This window comes from Dermacentor silvarum, chromosome 6 (assembly GCF_013339745.2).
Source record: "Dermacentor silvarum isolate Dsil-2018 chromosome 6, BIME_Dsil_1.4, whole genome shotgun sequence".
NCBI classification, from domain to species: Eukaryota; Metazoa; Arthropoda; class Arachnida; order Ixodida; family Ixodidae; genus Dermacentor; species Dermacentor silvarum.
The window spans coordinates 50,823,101-50,847,526 of NC_051159.1; the positions used below are offsets into that span (position 1 = coordinate 50,823,101).

Consider the following 24,426-nt stretch of genomic DNA (forward strand, 5'->3'; position numbering starts at 1 on the left):
TGTGCCGCAAAGTAACTACTTAAGAAGGTAATTAGTGCAATTATTTTAATTATTCAATAGGGCATTTTGATCTGTTGTAGATTGATTTGTCGAGTAATTTAGCTCAAGGGTCAGAATTGTGATGTATGCACTTTTCCAAAAAAGGGTGCAGCTAAAAAAAAAAAAGAACACCTGGTATATGCAACTAATTACACCAGCCAAATTTTTTCCGGGCAAAGGCGAAAGAAGAATTGCGAGATATATTGGCATTATTACTGGTTATGTGTTCCTTTTAACGGTGGATAATGCCTACATGATGGTTGCCGGAATATTTCCGGCATGTCACAAAAGTAATGTCGGCCGCAATATCTGCAGCTAACGTTAGGAACCGGCTGCCTATTTCTTTTTTTTCCCCTCCCTTAAGTGCCTTCAATTAGAGGCGCTGCTGTCAAGCATTCGTTCCAACGTCACCTTGTGCCAGTACAGAGGCGGCTGGAAAGATGGCGATGGTGGTTGTCAGCTGACCTTTTCAGGTATACACACTTTCCCAGCGTAAGCGTCTCTCGTAAATTTTCACGCTTTCTGAATGCATGACACCATTACGCTGCTGACTGCAGCCTGTGCGCTCTCTTCAAGACTTGCAACGCATTATCAGCCTCTCGGAGAACAGCGCTGAGCGCCTACATTATTTCAAGCAGCGGATGAAGCAGGCAAGGCGTTTCGGAGACGCTTTCTATGAGATTCTGCAGATTATCGCCATGGAAAGCCAGATGAACGGTAACTACTCACTTCGGAATAGCTGCGCAATGAAAAGACGTTATGATCTGTTCTATTTCTCTTTCCTGCTTTTTTTTTTGGCAACTGGCTCTTTAGGCTTTAGGAAAGCAGCAGACTACGTCATGCATTCTTACGAATGGCCGACGTTCAAGGCCGATACGGAAGCATTTTGGAACAAACTGCTGCCGCTCTACCAGCGTATGCATCGTCTGGTGCGAAAGAGGCTGACGAGAAAGTACGGCTCTAAACGCGTGTCTCCGACTGGTCCCATAGACGTTCACCTACTGGGTAAAGCGTTTTGACCTTGTTTCATTGACTATGTTAAACTATACACTTCCTACACTCTGTAATATTGTTACCTGACTTTATCCTTTTATTTAACAAGATAAGAAATAATGCGTGAATGCATTTTCATTGTTTTAAATTGGTTCATTATTGCTTCATTTACCTCTAGAGAGCATTAAACTATATTTAGAAATATTTGTAAGAAAAAAAAAAGAACCGTACAGAACCGCGAATATTTTTTGTTATGTACGTTGGTCTGTAGGACGATAATGTTGGGAGAACAGTGGTCGACACAAATTCGCTTGCAGGCAGAATAGACGTACTAATGAATAGAATTGCACAGAAAAGCCAACGTGCACATTTTATGAGAAATCGCCAGTATTTTACGTGAAGGTACATTCTTCCTCCTAATTTCATATGTGGCAAACCGTGGCTAAAGGGCAAGCCACGTATTCTCACTGTGCTCACCGTAAGCTACCTTCAAACTAAGTGTACGCAATGCACAGATGGCAAGAAACGCAAGCGCAAACGCAAAGATCGCAGATATAGTCGCACCGGGCGTCAAGTGTGCAAGAGCCGCAACAGATTCGAAAGCATTTGCTTTGGACCGCGAGGCAAAGACAGATACATTGTCCCCAATGAGCGCCATAGTTTCGGTTTTCGTTTTGCGGTTACAGAACTTCCTGTAATTATCGTTTTGTGGAACGGCTGGCCGGTACAAGCCGTGTGGGCTTTAGGGAACAGTGGGCTTGAGCACACTGGTGGTACTTCTGTTGGTTGTGCTGTCTTTTACGTGAGCGCGCTACGTCGGCGCTGATGTTTCTGTTTGTGTCTGTGAACGTCCAGGTGAATGTGCATGTGAATGTACAGATGTCACGTGGCCGCCTCGTATTTTGACTGACAACATGAACCGCCAGAAGCACTTTAGATTGTACGTCCTAGTGTGGTCAACACGCTAAAATACGTGCTCTGCGAACGTGACGACTGCACTGTGAACATAGCATTATTCAACGATTGCTGTAAGAACTGACTTTAAGCTACTTAAACATAAACCACGTGTCATTACTAGTTTATGCCTACTTCCGCACGAAGGACTCAAACAGAGATATTCAGTTACCCCTGTTCTTCATCAGCCGGTTCCAACATTGTTTGAATGTTATCTCACTCCTAACATTTAGAGATTAGCGTTCCTTAAAAAGGCATAATGTATTGTTGTGACATCGGTTAAAGCGTTAACACCCGCAAACGCACACTTTTAGCATGTCATGATTTATAACCAGAGCGGCTTCAGCTAGTTCTCATGCATAGTTGAGCAATACTTGGTCAATGTACCCTAGCTGTACTGCCTTTAAATGTTTGCATTAGGGGTGGGCGAATATTCGAAGTTTCGAATACGAATCGAATATTTCACACTAACTGTTCGTATTCGGAAATGACATATTCAGTATTTTCGAACACCGGAACTAACAAAATATATCGCACAATCGGACTGTGAAAGTCGGGTCACTGTTCTCCGTCTGCTAAACAAAGTGTGGCATATTATCAGATTTCAAACGACGACAAAAGTTCTTGAATCAAGGCAGAAACGAAATGGGTAGTGCAAGCTTTGTTTTTAGTTTGGCGGCGGAAGCCTACATGCATGACAACCTGTTGTGTTTGCTTGTAGTCTGTAATTTAGTGTTTCTTGCAGTCTAGCCATATAGCAGTTTTATATTTTACGCTACAACCATGCGGAGCTGTTTTCCTTGCAACGGGCCATTTCCCGTGTGTCTACAGCACACAAGCCTTTCAGGCGCTTTTTAATTTTTTCCCCTACAACTTCTGATTTTTTTTTACAACGACCATCTATTTAGCATTCTTGGAGTGCTATTCATGCAGACACCATTCAATTTTGGTGAGCCCCCTTGTTTGCAACCAGGCTCTAAAGATCTCGAGAGGCTATTTATGCCGTTCTTTTAATGGTATTTATTTATCTTATGTTTAAAACTAAGCCCAATTGCCCGTGTTAGTTGGCTGTCTTTTTCTCACTAGTCGGTACAAGCGTAGTACCTAATTACAGGAAAATATATATTCCTGCTGCAAATATACGCGTCTGCTTATGACCATTCGATATCCGATTCCGTATTCGATGCTTACTGTTCGTATTCGATTCGTATTCGAAAAAGTTGATATTCTCCCACCTGTAGTTAACACTACGACTTCACTTGACTTGCGTTTTTGGTTAGGCGTGCAGGGTTACTTGACAAGCAATGCGGCAGATTTGACAGACCCTTTGACGGCATCGACGTGGAACGCTGAAAACTCTCCTGTGAACTCGAAGGTAAGAGAATTTCTGGTCATCGGGTGTCTTGTGCAATAACGTACCGTCGGTATTTCACCCTCCGAGCAACGCAGTCTAGTTTAACATGTTCTGTGATTCTTTTAACCTCGCTTTGATCTATCAACCTAACTTTGTGAATTATTTTACTTCTTTATATAACGTTGCAGTTAGCCGCATATATAAACCTTCCTCATCAATAAAAATTTTGGTTGTGAGTGTACAGCGCGTGCCCTGTCAATTCTCTTCGTCTCACGTTTTCCCAGTGCTATGTAGCGCCAGGGTTCAGCTATGAAATCCTCACCAACTTGCCCACCTTTCAGTCATTCTGTCCACGTGACAGTTACTTTGGACCACAGCGCTGCCACGCCTATACCAGTGCTATAATGGGCTGACAGCCGCCATTGGCGGATTAACTGGCGTGACGTAACTGCCTTTCCTTGCTTTCAGTCCCAAAACTTCAACGCATTGAACGCGTTCAAAGAGGCGGAGTACTTCTACGTCTCTCTGGGGCTGCCACAGCTGCCTAAGAGTGTTTGGGCGAAGTCTTTGATTAAAACGTCATCGTCGAGGGATGCCGAGGTCTCGTGCGAGGCGTCTGCTTGGGACTTTTGCGATGGACAAGATTACAGGTAGCAAATATTCATGCTCCTTTAGTGCGCGAGTGCATCAGTTTTCACTCCATACATTAAAAAAGATGAAATTTACACGTTAAAGTTGGCATAAATCAGCGGGAACAATCGGAGCAGGCTAGGCCGTAAGACGATAGAATAAAGAATTAATTAATTGCGTAGTATAAAACGTGTAGAAAGTTCGTCCGGTGTCCTGGGAGATCTACATGTAGCGGCGACTTTATACAGGTTGGGGCGCATGCCCAAAGTTGGGGCGAATGCCCCAACCTGTATAATGTTGGGTGATATACAGAGAAATTGTTAGATGAGTGGGTTGGTGACGGGCTCATTACTAAATATTTGTTTTATCCCCGGCCCCATAGGGACGTCAAACGAAGCGCTTACTTGGTTTGCTCGCCCCGGGAGAACTAAACGTGGCACCTAGGTTAAGTTTGCATAGGATGGGAGAAGTGTCATAGGTGATGTGCGATCAACGTTTAACCCGCGTGGCCTATATTCACAGCCAGAACCTGTGCACAGGAAATTACCTGTGCACACGTTCGAGAGTGTGTTTTACGAACCGCGTAGAATGTTTCCCTGGTGTCTCCTGGATGAACTATGAAGGTGCACATTTACTTATGTATGCGACTGACGTCGTTATACAGCCGTTATAAACAGCGTTTCTTGAGAAAACTGAATCTTACACCGAGTTGAAATTTGGTGGAAATGAGGGGCATGTCGGGGGTGGGTGCAGAACGTGAAATGAGTGGGTTTTCCTTTTCAATGAGAAAAGTCTTTTCAATAATGTATCGATGGAAGCACTCCAAAGCGTTGCGCGCAGTTTTACGAACTCTGTAGAATGCTCGCGCGATGTCTTGGGCATAAAGGACACTGTGTTCATATTTGGTGGAAGTAGTAGCCACGTTATGGCCGATATGCACGCAAATTTGAAAGGGTGCGCGTTAATCCGGGCTTTTGCAGTAAATTATTTAATTGATCGAAAGCGTTTTACGACATGCGTTATACGTACGTAATCATGCTTTCCCGTTAGCCGGGATAACGAAATGTGGCACCGAGTTTACATTAGCTGGAAATAAAGTCCATTTTATGGGACATGTGCGGGAAAAGCTTAGTATGCGCGGTCTCATTAAGTATATACAAAGCATTACTAACGCAACTGTTCGAAACAAACAGCTTTGCTGAAAATTAGGCTGTCACTCTGGAAACACAAGTTTGCCACAAGTTTGTCGTACCTTTCGCACCGCAATTGTAAGGTTTTGGTAGTTTTTAACCTTGGAGAACCCTATCGTGCTATATTGTACTTGCTCGAATTGTACAATAATATTGTAATAAAATCAGAAATCAGAAATCTTAGAAATGTGAAATTAGCGCTTCGCACGTGCATGTCTTTTTTCCGTGTGTTCCGTCGTGGAGCCATTTTGATACACTGTTTTGGGGTTTCGTGAAATGTATTGCGAAGGAGGTGATTACTTGACCGCAAAATACTCCTCTGAACTCTAATCTACCTCGCCAAAAATCTACCAAAGTACATGTGAAGAAGAGCAAACTCAGCGGCATCGGCTTCAGTTCGTCACCCCCCCCCCCCCCTCTGTCTCTTTGCCATCTTTCCAATCCCTGTATCCCCCACCCCAGTGCAAGGTAACAAACCGAACACTCGCCTCTGGTTAATCTCCCTTCCTAAGGGAGAAAGCTCATGCGCACTAAGCACGTGCAGAGGTGAGAGTCGTGTCTGTATGAAATTAATTAAATTAAATTATGGGGTCTTACGCGCCAAAACCACGATCTGATTGTGAGGCACGCGGTAGTGGGGGACTCCGGAATAGTTTGGACCACCTGGGGTTCTTTAGCGTGCACATAAAACTAAGTACACGGGTGTTTTCGCATTTCGCCCCCATCGAAATGCGGCCGCGGTGGCCGGGATTCGATTCCGCGACCTCGTGCTCAGCAGCCCAACACCATAGCCACTAAGCAACCACGGCGGGTCGTGTCTGTTTGGTTGCTCCTGTGCTGAGGCGCTGGGCGTATAATCAGTGCTAGCGCGAGGTGGCTAAAGATTTGGCCGCTGTACGTTGTTAACTGACCAGTCGTGTTCCCACATTGCTTTCTCTTCGAAAAAGGGTCAAGATGTGCACCGAAGCAACTGTCAGTGGCCTTGGAACGGTGTTCCACGAGATGGGACACGTTTATTACTTCATGCTGTACGCGCACCTGCCGCATGTCTTTCGGACAGGAGCAAACGAAGGTGAGTGAATATTCGATTTTGTGCTTACTTAGCTCAACGCAGCGCTCTCATGCACGGAAACTTGCTTTCCATAGGCACGTGGGCACATCGGAAGGGGGGGGGGGGGGGGACAGCCCACCTAGTGGACTGCGCCCCCCCCCCCCTGCCTGATGGAAAGTCCACCTAGTGGACTGTCCATTTCGGCCTTTGTTGATTGGCTGCAGCTGCACGAGTGAGAAGGAAACACGTGCCCCCAGTCAGTCTCCTTCTCGTTCGTACAGCTGCAGCCAATAAGCGACAACCGTAAACGGAAAGTCCACTAGGTGGACTCTTGCAGAATAACCTCCCTCCCCCACCCAGCAGTCTACGAACCAAGGAAGGACGAATAGATAGCAAAACCAAAGCGATTTCCTTGTGCAGGGACGTTAATTGTATACGATTTTTTTTAATATCCAAGAAAAAGAGAAATCATTAAGGAGATCAGCAGACGAAGGCTGTACCAACCATAGGCGCACTGTGTTTTCCTCGCCACTCTCCGCATTTCTTTGCGTCCCGTCTTAATTATTTATTAATCAATTAATTCAAACAACCGAAAAAAATGTATTGCTAAGTGAAGAAAAAACAAAATGACAAAAAGGTATCTGTTCCTTTGAATAATACCTGTTCTGGTCTCGTTCGACTAGCATTCCACGAAGCTGTTGCAGACGCTCTGTCATGGTTGGCCATTCAATCTAGACGACTTCGAGAACATCTCAGATTTGGAGTAATAGATGCCGGTAAGCAAAAAGTCGAACTTTTTTCTTGATACAAATAGCGAAAGTTGCACGATTTTATTTCTTTTCGTGCAGGCATTTTCATTCCCTCCCGTTTATTATATTTATTGCTTGAGGAATGCTGCTTTTTTCCCTTGCGGCGGGCAGTGGCACCTGGCAGCTTCGAGTTATATAGGAATGAAATCAACATGCCACATAATTATAATATCGTATTATTTTGCAAGACTATTTGGAATAGCACATAGAGCATGTGGACATGCGGCATTTGGTGTTATGCGGGGCACGTGGCTTTCGCACACGAGATTTTTTGACAGAGGGATTTTTGACGCGATATGTTTTTGCTTGTAAAAGGGAAATTATATATTTTTTTCTGTAGACACTCATGACTGCCATGAAAGAACAATAATAAAAGAATCACTGTATTCTGCAGCTCTAGAATAGCGACACGGTCTTACTGAAGTCCCATCGTATTTTTATTTCCATTGATGAAACGCGTCACACTTGCTTCAACGAAGCAGCTGCGGAGACACACCACCTACTGGCACGCGCCTTCGACCACGTGGGACAACTGTTTCATGGAATCGCAACTAGCAAGTGGATGTGGACAGTGCTGGACGAACCTGTAAGCCGCGAGCGTATGGACTCACTATACTGGGATATGAGGTAAGTCACAAGGGTGCGCTTGCTTAAACGATTACTTGTGAATGAATGAGTTAATAACATATGGACTCGCTATATTTGGATATAAGGTAAGTTAGTAGTGTGCTCTTGCTTAAACGATTACTTATGAATGAATGAATGAATGAATGAATGAATGAATGAATGAATGAATGACGTGTGGACTCACTATACTGGGATATGAGGGAAGTCAGAAGTGTGCGCTTGCTTAAACGATTACTTGTGAATGAATGAATGACGTGTGGACTCACTATACTGGGATATGAGGCAAGTCACAAGTGTGCGCTTGCTTAAACGATTACATATGAATGAATGAATGAAAGAATGGCGTATGGGCTCGCTATGTTTGGATATAAGGTAAGTAAGTAGTGTGCTCTTGCTTAAACGATTACTTATGAATGAATGAATGAATGAATGAATGAATGAATGAATGAATGAATGAATGACGTGTGGACTCACTATACTGGGATATGAGGCAAGTCAGAAGTGTATGCTTGCTTAAACGATTACTTGTGAATGAATGAATGACGTATGGACTCGCTATATTTGGATATAACGTAAGTAAGTAGTGTGCTCTTGCTTAAACGATTACTTATGAATGAATGAATGAATGAATGAATGAATGAATGAATGAATGAATGACGTGTGGACTCACTATACTGGGACATGAGGGAAGTCAGAAGTGTGCGCTTGCTTAAACGATTACTTGTGAATGAATGAAAGAATGACGTATGGACTCACTATATTTGGATATAAGGTAAGTAAGTAGTGTGTTCTTGCTTGAACGATTACTTATGAATGAATGAATGAATGAATGAATGAATGAATGAATGAATGAATGAATGAATGAATGAATGAATGACGTGTGGACTCGCTATACTGGGATATGAGGCAATTCACAAGTATGCGTTTGCTTAAACGATTACTTGTGAATGAATGAATGAATGAATGAATGACGTATAGACTCGCTATATTTGGATATAAGGTAAGTAGTGTGCTCTTGCTGAAACGATTACTTATGAATGAATAAATGAATGATGTGTCAACTCACTATACTGGGATATGAGGGAAGTCAGAAGTGTGCGCTTGCTTAAACGATTACTTGTGAATGAATGAATGAAAGAATGACGTATGGACTCACTATATTTGGATATAAGGTAAGTAAGTAGTGCGATCTTGCTTGAACGATTACTTATGAATGAATGAATGAATGAATGAATGAATGAATGAATGAATGACGTGTGGACTCACTATACTGGGACATGAGGGAAGTCAGAAGTCTGCACTTGCTTAAATGATTACTTGTGAATGAATGAATGAAAGAATGACGTATGGACTCACTATATTTGGATATAAGGTAAGTATGTAGTGTGCTCTTGCTTGAACGATTACTTACTTATGAATGAATGAATGAATGAATGAATGAATGAATGAATGAATGACGTGTGGACTCACTATACTGGGATATTAGGGAAGTCAGAAGTGTGCGCTTGCTTAAACGATTACTTGTGAATGAATGAACGAATGAATGAATGAATGGCGTGGACTCACTATACCGGGATATGAGGAAAGTCAGAAGTGTGTGCTTACTTAAACGATTATTTATGAATGAATGAATATTCTGCCTCACATTGTAGAGATTTCTGCGCTACTTGGCAACACAACACCATGATCACGATGGAACACAACATTAATGACTCAAGCAGCAGAACAGTGGCTCTTTTGGGCACACAGAAAGTCGCACTTTCGCACGAAAGGCGAATCATCGATTGCGATATGAAATCCGTGAACATCTATACGAAGTCAGGATGATAGTTTTATTGGCCATATAAACTGGTAAACATAGGCACACTAACTAAATGAACAAGCATGGTGTCACGCGCGCGCAAGCAAACATGAACACATCTCACTCGATGAATTCGGAAACTCGCTGTCACAACGCTGGAGTGAGAAAGCGTGACAGCAGCAGCGAGCATTCGACATTCGTGCTGCGTCTCGCATCAACGCGAACTAAGCCGCGAAAACGGAGCGCACGGCGGACTGTGTCCCCGACGCAGTTTGGCTTTCAAGATACATGAGGCCCGGAGTAGAACGCTCCTCCCCCTCCCTGCCCTCCCCCACGGAGCATTGAGCGCGACAGACGACGGTGCGCTTCCTTCCCGCTTTCCTCCCTTGCACGCGCGAAATTGAGCCGCGATTGCCGGCTCACCCTCTCAAGCTTTCACTCGCACATACAGCATACGGCGCGCGGGGACGATTTAAGCGCCCTCGGACTTTATACGGAACCTCACGGCGACGGCATAAATGCGTCTGGATTGTCCATGTAATTGCTTTTGGCACAGAGTGTAATTTAATTTCGGCACAGAGCGGAACGCTATCTTGTTTCACATCGCTACGTGAATGAGCGCCTTGCGCACTACACTAATTGCTACGGTACTGTTTTCGAAGAAGCGCTAAGACACCAAACTCATGCGACATACAAAAATTCCCCTTCTGTGGGCGCTTGAAGGGGAGAGGCGGGTCAAAAAACGGCGATTTTCATTAAAGAAATAGGTCTTGTGTTTTTAGTTGTTTCAGCAAGATTGATCTCTCCTATTTCACATATGAAGAAATCAGAGCCAGAAATGATCGGGAAAAGTATAATAAACTCGATTAAAGCCCTCGAGGTGGCAAGAAGAGGCACAGATATGACACATTTTCAAGCGCGCGATGGGTCAAACCGCGGTTTCACACGCCGTTGGGCTCGTGCAAGGTGGTAGGCCTAAGCTTTTTCTCTCCAAGGTTAGCTTTGCCGCATCGCAATCTCCCTGACAAGTAATAATAATAATTAACAGAAGTAAACAACTTTTAAAACTTTCAATCGCATTTTTCTCAACTTCATATTTTGGGCAAAACAATGCGTTTGTGCACAACATTTTATGTACTTATTGTGGTCCAATCAAGACCACATTTGATGGGCGTAATTTCTAGGATATGTAGAATGCACTTATCTAGGATTTAATGCAATCACTTTGTTTTTTTAAGGATGAAAATTTTAATGTACTCGGGCACCAGCCATTGAATATGAAGCACCAGATACGAAATTCTCTTAAAATGTTTCCTGTAAAGGGAATCACACTATCTTGCTTATTAGCACTCAGTGGAGTGTTAGGGATAAGAAAAATAATTTTGCACTGCTCTATCATGCTAACTGTTAAGTCCAGCAGCTGCACAAACATACACTGCTTCTCACTTATGCATGGCACTTAGGACACGAAAGCATCGAGATATCCTAAAACTAAAGGTATATTTCGAATGAAGAGATCAAGCTCTATAATTGGTAAACTTTTCATTCACCCAGCATTATTATTTAAAAAGAAATGTTTCTGAGGAGCATTTCCCCTTGAAGGTATGTTCATTGACGTAAAGTGTCCTTTGTTTTTCTTTTCAGAGTTAGATACGAAGGAATCCGTTCGCCACCGGATATCCAGACGAGCAGTTTCCGCTCACCTGCGGATTATGATTTTCGCGCACACATGAACCGAATCAGGTAAGTGAAGTGCCGGCGAATGCTGTCGTGCAAGTGTGTTTTTAAGTGCGGAGCACTTTAGGGGCCCGGGCTGTCGGCGTCTAATGTGTCATGTGTCATGTCACGCTCAGAAAACACAAGCGCAAAACAGGGCCCAAACGTGCCAATACAAGGGAAAGACCGGGTAAAATTAAACCAACTAGATTCCCAATAATATAAAATGCAGGAAGAATCATGAATTAATTGAATTAATTGACAGAAATTCGGTAAAATCGCTTCTAACACGCCAAGCTGATACCGGCGCAGCGCAAGAGAGGATAAAACAAAATAAACACAATAAAAACACAAGCGAAGCACCGGCGAATCACTGCTCCGCACTTCCCCAGCTTTCACGTTTCGTGTGACTGCATTACTGCCGAGTTTACCATTGCATTTGAAACGTTGCGAGGCGAGAAGAGGCAGCGACTTCCGACGCTACTCGACTAGTGTCCAGTTCTCTAGTCGAAACCTGCCGAACCGCCGCCAGAGGCATCGGCTGCAGTCACGGACACCGCGCACGTTAGAAGCGAACGTGGGGAAACGCGGACGGCGTCGGCAGCAGCTCTGCGCGTTGCCTCGTTGGTGCTGCGATGCACGTTCGTTATCCGAAAGGGCGCGCCGCGTGGAATTTTTTTTAAAGCGAAGCTTTATATGGCTAGGCGAAATGGAATATGGCTAGGCGAAATCGCCTGTGTACAGAAAGCTATCATCATCAACATTGGCTCGAGCGTTGTCTTCTTCTTCCGCAGCTGGCTCGTTGGCCCCCATCGGTTTGCGCTCGTGCTAGTGTTCGCCACGCGCTCGTGCCACTGCACCCGCATTCGTCGTCGTCGTCTTCTTCCACAGCTGGCAACGTTGCCGCTCATCATTCAGCGTAGAATTTCACTTCTCCTCTGTCGTCGTAATGGGGAGTCCGCGTTTACGGGGGTATGAGCCATTGCTTAAGGGGGTTATGAGCCATTCATTGTCTTACGTAACAGACTGATTTCTTTAATTTTGAAGCAATTTAATTGCGAATAATCGCAATCGGCAATGGCGGGCGAATGCTGCTAACCACGCCGCCGAGCAAACTCGAGACATCGAATGCCGGCGACAACGGGGGACTGCTTAAACCTCGTTGTTCGCAATTGTTCCGAATAAGCAGTTTGATTGGATGGATTTTGTGAGCGTCCCTATAGAAACAGGGTGGTAGCTGGCGCGACCACGCTAGGTGTATTTAGGTTTCTGGTGTATTAGTCACGATACTTAAAACCAGCGGTACTTACCGATTCCTGTGAGCATGAAAACCGTACTTGACTCACTGTTATTTGCTTTATAACTCGTGCTGAATAATCTCGTTGATATAAGTTTTTTGTTTGTGCGGAGGAACAAGATAATTGACCAGTTTGAGATATCTGATGTTCTCGTTTGTATTGACACACCGGCAATAAAATCACACTATCTGCCGCAATAATAGCGTTGTTTTTGTTGCGTGGTGGATGCAAAAGTAAGCTATAGCGCCAATAAAATATTCAGATAGTTTTTTTTATTTATTAGAAGGCACAACACTTCGAACTGTTGACAAACCTTGACTATGAAAGACGCTATGATCTAAATGCAGCTCGGGGACGTAAGGAGCCCTTGCATCATTAACGTATATATCTTTTAAGGGAGGCGGTAATAATACGGAATACCGACATGTTATCAGGGTCTGCAAGCGACGTTTATTTCATCTGATATTTACAGAATAACAGATGCGATGGGAAGAAAGCCACAGTAATGCAGACTTCTTTTGTTGACGTTTTCGAGGCCATCACATTACGAAGCCACAAATGCACGTACTTGCCAGTGGCGTGCAGTGTATATGCTATTCGATTTTTCTGCACTGTAACATATACTAAGTGCAAGTGTAACGATCCGCAGTTTGTACAGTTTTAGTTAGTAGAATTTAGCAGCTTTAGAACTCGGGTTGCTTACCGCTCACAGCCCGAGTGTCTTACTTGCCGAAGTCCAAGGCAACACAATGTGGCAACAGTATAAATAAAGTCTTGGAGTGATCATGAATGTCCAGACGACGAAGCCGTTGTCCCGAAATCGTTGCATTTACAAAGAAAAAGTCCACTTGTCGAAGCGTGGGCCCTAAGCTGCCTGTTCAGGTGGACGATGATTGTCGAACGTAATATAGCTACGGCCTGAAGTGCTATGGACATGTTTTGAACAAATGCAGAGGACTGTATACCGAATGGTCGCGCATAGTACGCCCGGACCGCTATTCTACACACTGAACCCTGCTCAACCCTTGTGCCTTCCTGTACAGGTCTATGTGCAGCCTGGTCGTGCAGATGCAAATAGTCAAGTACCTGTGCGTAGGAGCGAATCACACGGGCCGACTGCACGAATGCGACATTTTCGGCTCTAAAGAAGCAGGCAGACGTCTCACGTAAGTTCGCTACAACAACATTCTTGTTTTCGGCGGCCGCGGTCCATACACTATAAGTGCACGCAGCATTAAAGCGACTGTAAACGTACAATATCACGTTAAGCACGTATTATAGTATGCTGCGTTTACAACCCCGAGTGACCGGAGAAACGTAGACGGCAGTAGCATTACAGTAGCGTAGAGTAGCAGCGCTGGTTTAGCGACATATCGTGTGGCGTTTTGTCCAAACGCAACACGTTGCAAGTGTTTTTGTAGTAGAAGGGTGTTCTCGTCGAAGTAACACACACACACACACACACACACACACACACACACACACACACACACACACACACACCACACACACACACACACACACACACACACACACACACACCACACACACACACACACACGCACACGCACACGCACACGCACACACGCACACACACGCACACACACACACACACGCACACACGCACACACACACACATACATACATACATACATACATACATACATACATACATACATACATACATACATACATATATATACACACAGGGTGTCCCAGCTATCACGCAGCACGATTTAAAAAAAGAGGAACGGTATTATTTTCAGTACAGTGGAGTATCCGCCAGTAATTTTTGCGTTACTGAGATCGAATTAGGTTATTGTAATTAATTATCTAACTCGAGAAGTACTGTCTTATTATCAAAGTGTCAATGAGAAAGTTGTAGAGCAACATTAAAAACTACCGGTACAGCTTTCTGTTGCTCAATACGTGAGCAGTGCCTCGAGCGGCCAGTCGCGCAGCAATTCTGCGTGTATTCGCGGGCTTCTTTCACACTCGGAAAAACACTTTTATGTAGCACGCATAGAGCAACAGAAAGCTGTATCGGGAGTTTTTAGTGTTGCTCCACAACTTTCTAATTGACACTTTTATAATTAGGACAGTACTTATCGATTTATATAATTAATTACAATTACCTAATTAAATCTCAGTAACGAAAAATTACTGGCGGCTACTCCACTGTACTAGAAACAATACGCACTAGGTTTGCTTCGCGTAACGCCGTTCCTCTTTTTTAAAATTGTGCTGCATGATAGCTGGGACATCCTGTATATATAATCACGGTGTTACCATACTTTGATATAAGAGTAGAACAAATATCAAAGAGAATAAGTTGAGTGGAAGTACACAAGACATGAAAAAGAAAAACACCAACAAAGTACTACAAAAAGAACACACAAATGTAAATACAAGTGTGCGAGTATCTATAGATGTATATCAAATGTAAACAACGAGCACAAACCAAGAAGGCACATAGATATATGCAGATACAAAGATAGGTGTTTATGTTTATGTTGGGGTGTGCCAAATTCGAAAAATTGAAGTTAAGCCTTCATTGTCTCCTCTAGTAGTCAATCTCTTACTGCCAAATTAGTGAAAATAAAGTTTTGGTAGCACACTTTATCAGTCCAAACAGGTTAAGTGTCGCTTTACTCATTTTCTCCATTAGCAATCAAATCTTTTCCGTCAAACAAACGAAAATTGCTTTTCATAATTTATTGAACCAAACTCGTTTAGTTTGGTCAGTGCCAATTTAACTATGCAATGCCTAATTACGATTGGTACACTTCTGCAATACAACATGTGTCTGTCTTACTGTTAGCAGAGGCTTAGTGGCATAAGCCAGCAACGACTGCAGAAATGAAAACGCCATCTTGAAACACCTCACAGGCAGACTTGGAAGCCTTCTGGTCGTGGCCGGGCTAGTTAATTATTTGTAGCCTCGCATTTGAAGGAAAGCAAGGACACAATCTGTCAACATTTGAGAACTTTTGCTACACAAATGGACGATATGGACGGAAGATCCATTGGAATTCGTAACGTCCCTGCCGACGTCATCGGCACCATATCTTGGGCGCGAAAGTCAAAAAAGAGTTTTTTTAGCGTAATTTTTTTTCCACGGAAAAACGACAAATAGAATTACAAAAGAATGCGACGCCAAAATAAACTCATTTTGCGTCTCTACCTGGTGTATATAGGGTTGGGCGATTGATCAGTTAACTTTGATTAATCGATTGAAAGTTTAATAGCCATGAGTTTTTTTAAAATCGGGAATAATTGGGTAAGGTCGCGCGTAATATCAGGCAAATGTCGGCGTTATGCTCCCGCTTTGTTCCCTCAAAAGCCAGGAAGCGAACGACAAATTGAGCTTCGGGCTTGCTTAGACGGTGCCCGTGGGTGCAGTTTGCACTTTGAGCCTGCGTACGGAAAATCAAACGCCATGCGAGCGCCCCTATTCCACGTTGATCGCATGATTAGGCAAGGAAACTCTGCTCCACTATTTTACGCTAACAAACTTCATTGCCTCTACAGCTGGATATTTAGTCAGCGTAAGCATTCATACGTTGGATGTGTACACTCATACAAAGTGTCGCTGACAGGCCAATGTCGAATGAAACAGCACGGCTTGCTCATTCTGCGAAATTTATGCACATGAATCACACGTCTTGTTTGCCGTGCTTTTGTTGCGTCTATGGGTCCGTTTACTAGTGCTAAGATCAGTGAACTCGGAAGCTTTTATTATTTGTTTTCGGTTCAGACGGGTCCGAGAGGTATCAACTTTGTTTACTAACGGCTCTTTGTGCAGGAGCCTATTCACTAAGATTATAGCGGCTGCTCTTCTTACTTTTCAGGTCAATTCTTAAGCATGGATCATCAAAGCCCTTGGCGGATATTATGGAAATGATCAGTGAAGGTCAGCATAAAACTATGGATGCCTCGGCTACTCTCGAATACTTCCTTCCCGTGATGGAGTGGCTGCAGGATGATTCCTGAAAGCTACGTCGGATGGGGTCAACACCGGTAGTACTGGTGCCTCTCTGCGTTTTCATCCGCCTCTGCCCATTGTACGTAAAATGGGTCAGTGATATCACTCGGTCGTGCGATCTGATAGCTTTCTACGTGACGTCATCGGAAACACCTGAATCATGCCACTCCAATCAGTTTTTTTTTTTGAGAGTATATGTATGCAGATCAATTTGTGTAGAATTGAAACCCTTTAGAAACATGTAAAACAAACCTCAAAAAAATAAAAACACGACTACAATAAATGTAGACGCTTCTTCAAATCATTGGTACGCCTGAGAGCGTGCACCGTCTGCTACAGCTTTTGAACACTGCAGACGTGGCCACACACACGCCACCCTTCCTCCCTCCTCCTCCCTCCCTCCCTGCCTCCCCCTACGCACGCACGCACGCACGCACGCACGCACACGCCAAGTAATGAATGATTGAATGCCTTTTCCAGTCATGGAAAAAGGGCCTAATATTATACCATTTGCAAAAATCTTTAATTTGGCTGCCCTGCAAAGCCGTTTCCGAACCAGAAAATCGGCCACAGTCTACATCTCTGCGTCTGGCCCTCGTATTCAGAAATGCGCCTTGACTAGGAACCCATGCTTGATTTGATCTAGGTGACGCCTGGCGTTAACGTGCCCAAGACGCTCATCACGCTTCCTTCGGCGCGTTCACGTGAGGTGTCATCTAGATGAGGTCAATCATGCACTCCTATAGTTAAGGCGCATTTCTGAATACGAGGGTAAGTGCGCTACCACCCTCAAGGAGGAAACGCGATTGCAAGAACTTTATTTATTTATTTATTTATTTATTTATTTATTTATTTATTTATTTATTTATTTATTTATTTATTTATTTATTTATTTATTTATTTATTTATTTATTTATTCGGGTAATCGCACGGCCGCGAGGCATTACAGAGAGGAGTGGGAATGTGAACAGTAGGAGGAAGCGCACTGATCCAAACACCCTTCTCGATTGACGTCAGCTATTATCCACTAGCTGCCGCGTACGAGAATATGCTATAATACCGAAATGAAGCGTCCAGAAAATAGTGAGGAGCAGGCTTCTGTTGAAAATAGAGCGTTTGAGAGAAAGGTGACTTCGCGCTCCGCTTGCGACCTCCACGCGCCGCGCACGACTGCAAAATTTGGCTGAGATGTTCACAGCAGCGTATGTTGTTCGCGGACTGTGTTCTTTCGCCAAGCCCGAGAGGTGGTTCAGGACCCCTTTAAGGAAGGCCAGCTGGTCAAAATTAATCCGGAGTGCCCGCACTACGGCGTGTCTCACAATCATATCGTGGTTCTGGCGCGTAAAACTCCAGAATTTTGTTAAATTTTTTTCGGTCGATCCGGGAAAGCAAGGCGACCAGTCGAACCTACCATAAGTTGGTTGTAGTTTTTGTGTGACGAGAGCATAGGAGAGGAATGCATAACGGTCGGCGCTGTACAGTACAGTTCCCCTCTGCAGAGCTAATAAATCCCTTACAACTAGAGGGTTGCATTTACCTGAGGACACTGACTCATACAAAACTCACAGAAAATGCTTCAGCGAAGAGACTGATGCGTAGTCCTAACTCGCGTAAACAGGCAGGCGCCAAAGAAATGCCTTCATAGTTGATTTCGGAACAGCTGCGTTAAATCGTGCAATGAAAGCTTGACGCGATGCACATGAATGTCGTTGCGCCTTCGATAATCGAATGATAGCCCGAGTAAAATACAGTTTCAGAACCGCATTGACACTTACACGGATTTCAGGGATTTCACTCTCTTTCAGGATTGGCACCTTCACGACCTGTGCCGATCCTGAAGGTGCCGCACTGGGTAAACTAGGCCGACACTGATGCCGGTGCAATGTCACATAGCGTCTCATAGCGTGTCATGGTGCTATAGCTTCCACGAGGAAAGGACGTCGGTAACTGGAGCCTGGCGCGCTCCTCCACCGAAGGAAGAGACTGTTGCTATGCAACGGGATTCACGCGCCAAACACCCAAAAGCGCTAGCTTGCCCGTCTGGAGGAGTTTCATAAGTTTGTTATTCTCATCTCACCGTCGGACATACTAACTTCTTAACGTTTATTGAAGGTGCCCCAAATGAGGCTGGACAGGAGTCTACCTAACTACATACCACAAAATGCCTGATAAGAGGCAACTAATGCTCCCCACGAAAACGCGGCAAACACCCACTGGCGAACATCGGAGCACAGTCTCCAGCTGGCGATTACGGTGAATCGAGCGAGCGAATTAATCGCAGCGGGCGTGAGGCTTCTGGCTTTTGTCCCGCCATCCCGAAGCTTGCGCTTGTTTCGCATAAATAACTTTTACCGCGTCGCGACAGCTGGTTCCTTATTCTTTGGCCTCACGAGTGGAGAAAGAACCGAGCGCCTTGCGTAGACGCGGCACGTCTGACGCAACGGTGTCAAAAGACCAACTCACAACTGCTATACGACCGAAGGAGCCGTTCTCGCTTGATTTTTTTTTTTTCTCGCTCCTTCTCCGTCTTCACAGCAGTTGCCGCTGCTGCATGCTGTGCCTTCTTTCTTCGGACCTGCGTGGCGCGTGCTCAACAGCTGGCGTGCATGTTTCCGTGTTTGTGGTTTCCGTTCTCGTTTTCTCCACTAGGTGTGTATAGTATACGGAGCGTCAGGCGTCGCCCGTGCCGACAGATCTCATTACGGTCTTCTCTCCAACTCTTGCCCAACAGCTGGCGATTGAAAAGCTACCGCGTTAGCAGTACCATTTCGAGAATCTGTGTCACGCATCCACCACGGCAGTGCGCAAGGTGCCAGCACCCAGTGCGTGTCAATGAACCGCGGAAAGCCTTTGGTCTGTGCGCGCTCTCGCGTTCGCGAGCACGGTGGTTGGTGATTCTTTCGACTTGCTTCAGCGTGGGAGGACTTTTGGACCCGGTACATGCCGTTCCCGGAAAACCATGTGACAGGAAGCATAGGGATGATTCAACTGGCGGTGATGGAAACGTGAGTTATCTCAACTCGGCTGCTTATAAAAATTGTTGCTGCAAAATTTTGCAAACGAATAAGAGACGGGTTTTGGCCACTGGCTGTTTTTGTCCCGAGTTGACTGACAATCAACCATGCGACTGCCGAATCTATTTGTAGAGTGAATGAGAGCAAAACAAGTTGAAATAAGAATTTCACCGAGGTGATAGAGAGGTAAATGTCATATAAACTTACAGATATATTGACACAGTTTTTTCAAAGATTTAGAGATAATAACTTCTTGGCAAAATGGCTAGAACGAACGTGCACTGTGTTTGCGTTAACTAAGGGCAATGCGTAAATGGCGGTTCCTTGTAGGTCTTTTGGTCATGGATTGTGGTAGCGGTTGCTGTCAGGCAGACGCGATGGTAGTACTCATGAAAATACGGTCAGCACGTATGTCGTGGAAAGTGTCGAAAGTACCGTTATCATTTGTATATTGTGGTCAGCGATAGCGAAAGACATGACTTTTCGACGCCTTTCGTAAGCTCCAGGCGGTATCACTGGTCGTACAAATCGCTGTGAGCAGCGGAAGCGAAGCAAGATATATATGCGAAGCAGTGTTACCGAAGCGGAAGTATGCGGTAGTGTGGCTGACGATATTGCTGCAGGCGCGGTTAACCTTGGCAGGCTAGACCCCCAATCAATATCCGCCTGAGCATATCTGTCCGTATAAATACCGGTCACCATCAGACAATCCTTCGGTGCCCGACACTCCCTCGCGCATTATTCGCGGTCCTTCCGCGACAATAACTCTTCTGCACGTCCACGGGAAAACCCTCTTCTCATGCTGCTCAGGAGCCTCTTACTTTCAGAACATAAACGCTTACAGGTCAAAACGAAGTGGTCATTATCGCCCATTTCTTTGCACTTATAGCTACATGGAGTAGCATCACGGCCTACCTTTAACATTCCTGCAGGAGCGTAGGCCAATCCCGTTCATACTCTGCACAGTATGTGCTGCGAATACTATGATGATGAACTGGTCTCGTTTTGAATGCTCGACCATTCCCTGTTAAGTCAGGCCATCCGTTCGAGCACAAAAGCGTTCGCGTCCATCGCAGATTTGCACAGGGACTCCCAGCTGTTCGCTTCAAGCATGACCTAATGCACGAAGGATGCCTCTGGCTTTTCCAAGTGCCTCGTAGGTCGGCAGACAAACGAAGAGGTGGCAGTCGGCTTTAAAAACGGACACGTCGAAGGCTTCCTGGTATAATGTGTACCATTTGGCTCACTGAGGTTTTCCAAGCTTTAGATGCAAAAGGTCACGGCTCGGCGTGTTCAAAATGTAATTGTTGGGGACCATCGGCCACTCTTGAATTAGCCAGACAACTCTAAGACAGGAAGACTGGACACCTTCAGGCGCAGACTTGCGACCCTTGTCAGTACGGTAACTTCGAGCGAAGTAATGGTGGTAACTGCTCTTGGATTGTTAATTCCGGTTTTAACAAGATTTAAAGGCCTGGCTTAGGTGGCCTATGACGTTCTGCGTTAAGTGGTAGGCTGTAGATTCGATTGCAGACTATGACGGCTGCATTCCCGTAGGGGTGAAGGCAAAAATACTTCTGCACTTTTTTTTGGGCTCGGTGTTTTCGTTTACTAACAACACAGAAATCGAAACACGATAGTTCACGGTTAAAGGAGTTCAGTTGGTTTAAGCCTCAGCCCTCAAGTACGGCGTTTGCGACCGGGTACATCGAGCGGCCAGTTGTGCGGCAATTATGCGTGTATTCGCGGGCTTCTTTCACACTAGGAAAACACATTTATGTAGCACCTATTGAGCAACAGAAAGCTGTATCGGGAGTTTTTCATGTTGCTCTACAACTTTCTCATTGACACTTTGATAATTAGGACAGCACTTCTCGAGTTAGATAATTAATTACAATTAATTAATTAAATCTCAGTAACGAAAAAAACGGGCGGATACACCACTGTACTGGAAAGAATACGCACTAGGTTTGCTTCGCGTAACACCGTTCCTCTTTTAAAAGCTTGATGCGTGATAGCTGGGACACCCTGTATAAGAGCTGCTTACTGACCAATACTAGAACGTTTCATACAATTTTTCGCGCGTCATTTCCCATTTTCGAGGAAAGAAGCGGCCAACGTTTTATTGCGATAGCAATTATATGGACACTCCAAAGCAGATTTCTGCCGTCGCCGTCGCCGTGAGGTTCCGTATGATGTCAATGGAGATCAAATCGTCGCCGCGCGCCGCCGAACGCTGTATGTGCGAGTGAAAGGGGGCGAGGGACGCGCGCTTTCACGGGGAGTGAACCCACGGCGGAGAACAAACGCGCGTTCTGCGCCGTGCTCCATTAAGAGCTGCAGAAGTAGGCGTCTCTTTCCTCCTTTACAATCACCATATATGTAGAGCAAACACGCATTCTTCCGACGCGCGAAAGGCCGTCGGGGGGGAGGGGGGGGGGCGACGTGTAGCTGCGGCACCAATTGCGTATTTATATAAATACGTTGTGAGGCGAGAAGGTGGTAAAGACTTCCGACGCAGCTCGACCAGTGTCCCGTTCTGATGTCGTCGAAAACCTCGGAGCCGCCCCCAGAGGCTCCGGTAACAGTCACCAACGCCGCACGCGTTTTGTGCGAACGTGGGCAAAACACCGACAGCGTCGACAAGTTCTGCGTGTGGCCGGTGCTGCTGCATATCCAAGCTTATACAGCTGATAAAGCTACTATCATTACTCCGTATAGCTCTCTACAAATTTGCTATCGCAATGGATGCTTCGCCTTTCAGGTGAAACTGCGACAACTTTCTGCGACAACTGCGAACCGTTCTACTGACCGCAGCGCCAATTTTGCGTCATGACGCGGAGAAGCGGTGAACTACGCTCCAGAAGCGCCGGTCGGCACACCTACCCATCTAGCCACCGTAGCCCGGAGAGCGCGCAGCGTGGCGCCAGCGGTCAAACGCTGTACCTACTAGCAATTGGAGTGTTGCAGCCCGGTTGCAGCATGACGCGTTCCTCAGCGTTCGCACGCACTGGCGTGCCGTGCATTTCGGAGGCCACACACAGGCTTGGCGGCGGCGGCGCTAGATGGCGCCGTTCCCGGGGAAGCGCGGAAGAGTCGTCCCGCTGCAGAACACGCCTCATAGATAACTCGTGTCGACCGTGGCAGTACGTTGGACGGCTATATTTATTGCAATGCTAACGCATCAGCGTCGACAGTCATCGGAAGATTGGTTCTGCCGAATTTTCGATTCTTGCGATCGTGCTCGACGCCGTCGACTGATTACATTTCTATGATTGTGGACGGGACGCGGCCATATAGGAATGATATATAGCGGTTTTTCTAAGCCGAAACCGGTGTCCCGTTTTATGCTGAACTTTGTGTTACAGACATGTGTAGCGGTGCGTTTGATAAGACAGAAAGCTCGCTTACTGGAATTGTGCCAGCGTTAACCTGTGCAGCTGATTTCGCCGTCGACGCAGCGCCGGTTGCATTGGTGTGGTACTGTAGGTTGCATAATAAAACATGACTATGGCTATTTTGCCACTCACTTGATATCTGCGATGAAAATAAAAAAGAAGGATCATAGTTATCGCGCATTAAGAGCGCCACACCTCTTTGGTTTCTTGAAAAGCCTTCTTTTATCATCATTTATTTACCCTTAAGGGCCCCAGTAAAGCATTACATATAGGGGGCGGGGGGCAAACATCAGTAATAAACAAAGGTAATTTATACAATGAAAATATATCGTCAGGACAAAAAAAAAAGTAACATGAAGATAGAAAAGAAGTAACATATGTAGTTAAGACAACACAATTAGGGCCATTATACAGCAGCATCACGCAACAAAAATTATTGTGAGTACAAGGAATGCTAACAGGTAATGTGTGTTTGACTGCACAGATGTTTAGACAACGCTTCGCGGAAAGAGGAAGGGTTACGTACATTGACAATTGAATTAGGCAATTTCGATCCACTCGTCAATGGCAACTGTATGAAACGATTGGTAAACGCGTTATTCGAACCATGTAATCGTTGTATGCTCAAATAATTAAATAGACGAAGCGATGAAAGCTCGATGTGGTGGAAGAAGTACGCACTGTTTCACGGAGCCGCGGGAGATTGTAGTAGAAAAGCTTATGAAAAAGATCCGCACGTGAAATTTTGTGACGTGATGCTGATGTGGAAAGTCCAATGGTTCTTTTTGTATGACTTACGCTATAGTGATAGTCGTACTTAGAAACAATAAAGCAAGCCACCTTATCTTGAACTGCTTCTAAGGCATCTGTTGAGTAATTTTGGTGAGGGTTTCATACTGAAGTGGCACAATCTAGTTTAGTACGTTCAAAGGTGTCACATGCAGATTTACGAACGGATGGCGGCGAGAGATAGAGGGATCGTCTGATAAATCGAAGAGATTCAGATGAATCAGCCACAAGCTGTAATACATGATTAGACCAGTTCAATGTACTTGTAATCATAACGCAAAGGTACTTGTAGGTTGGGATCTGCTCAAGTTTAACTGAGTTTAAAATAGATGGGTGACGTTAGTACGCTTGCATGATACTTGCATGAACTTGCACTTGGAAACGGGGAGCTGCATGATACACTGGACACACCAGTCTTCTGTAGATGTTAGGTCCTGCTGAAGCATTAGTAGATTGAAGCATTAGTAGATAGTAGAAGAGGAAATGCGACGGTAAAGGATGCAGTCGTATAGTAAAAATAGGGATGGCCGATGTGACACTGGATGGAAGATTATTTATGAAGATTAAAAATAGCATTGGGGACCGAGCACAGATCACTACGGCACGCTCGAGATTGCTTTACTAAACGCAGAGCTAACGCTTCCGTTTACTGTGTATTGCCCACGGTCTATCAGGAAGCAGGAAATCGAAGATAAGATAAGTGGGCCAGTGCGAAAGCATGAAACTTTAATCAGCAGTCTTCCTTGAGTATCCCGATCGAACGCTTTCGAAAAGTTTA

At 45.0% G+C, this 24,426-nt stretch overlaps 1 protein-coding gene across 1 annotated transcript; it reads left to right on the forward strand.

The window, feature by feature from the left end:
• Nucleotides 1–406: 406 nt before the first annotated feature.
• Nucleotides 407–16,708, forward strand: LOC119455496 (angiotensin-converting enzyme). Its single transcript, XM_037716903.2, has 11 exons — nt 407–512; nt 616–756; nt 853–1,044; nt 3,267–3,361; nt 3,809–3,990; nt 6,108–6,232; nt 6,895–6,987; nt 7,503–7,647; nt 11,093–11,191; nt 13,506–13,628; nt 16,314–16,708. The coding sequence occupies exons 2-11, from the start codon at nt 681–683 to the stop codon at nt 16,453–16,455; spliced, it is 1,272 nt and encodes a 423-aa protein (XP_037572831.2). The 5' UTR covers nt 407–512; nt 616–680; the 3' UTR covers nt 16,456–16,708.
• The last annotated feature ends 7,718 nt before the right edge of the window (nt 16,709–24,426 follow it).

Excerpts from the sequence above, each read along its gene's own strand:
- LOC119455496 (XM_037716903.2), top strand. The coding sequence starts at position 681 with ATGAAGCAGGCAAGGCGTTTCGGAGACGCTTTCTATGAGATTCTGCAG. Across the intron at positions 3,362-3,808 it reads ACTCTCCTGTGAACTCGAAG|TCCCAAAACTTCAACGCATT; the intron begins GTAAGAGAATTT and ends CCTTGCTTTCAG. Across the intron at positions 13,629-16,313 it reads GAAGCAGGCAGACGTCTCAC|GTCAATTCTTAAGCATGGAT; the intron begins GTAAGTTCGCTA and ends CTTACTTTTCAG.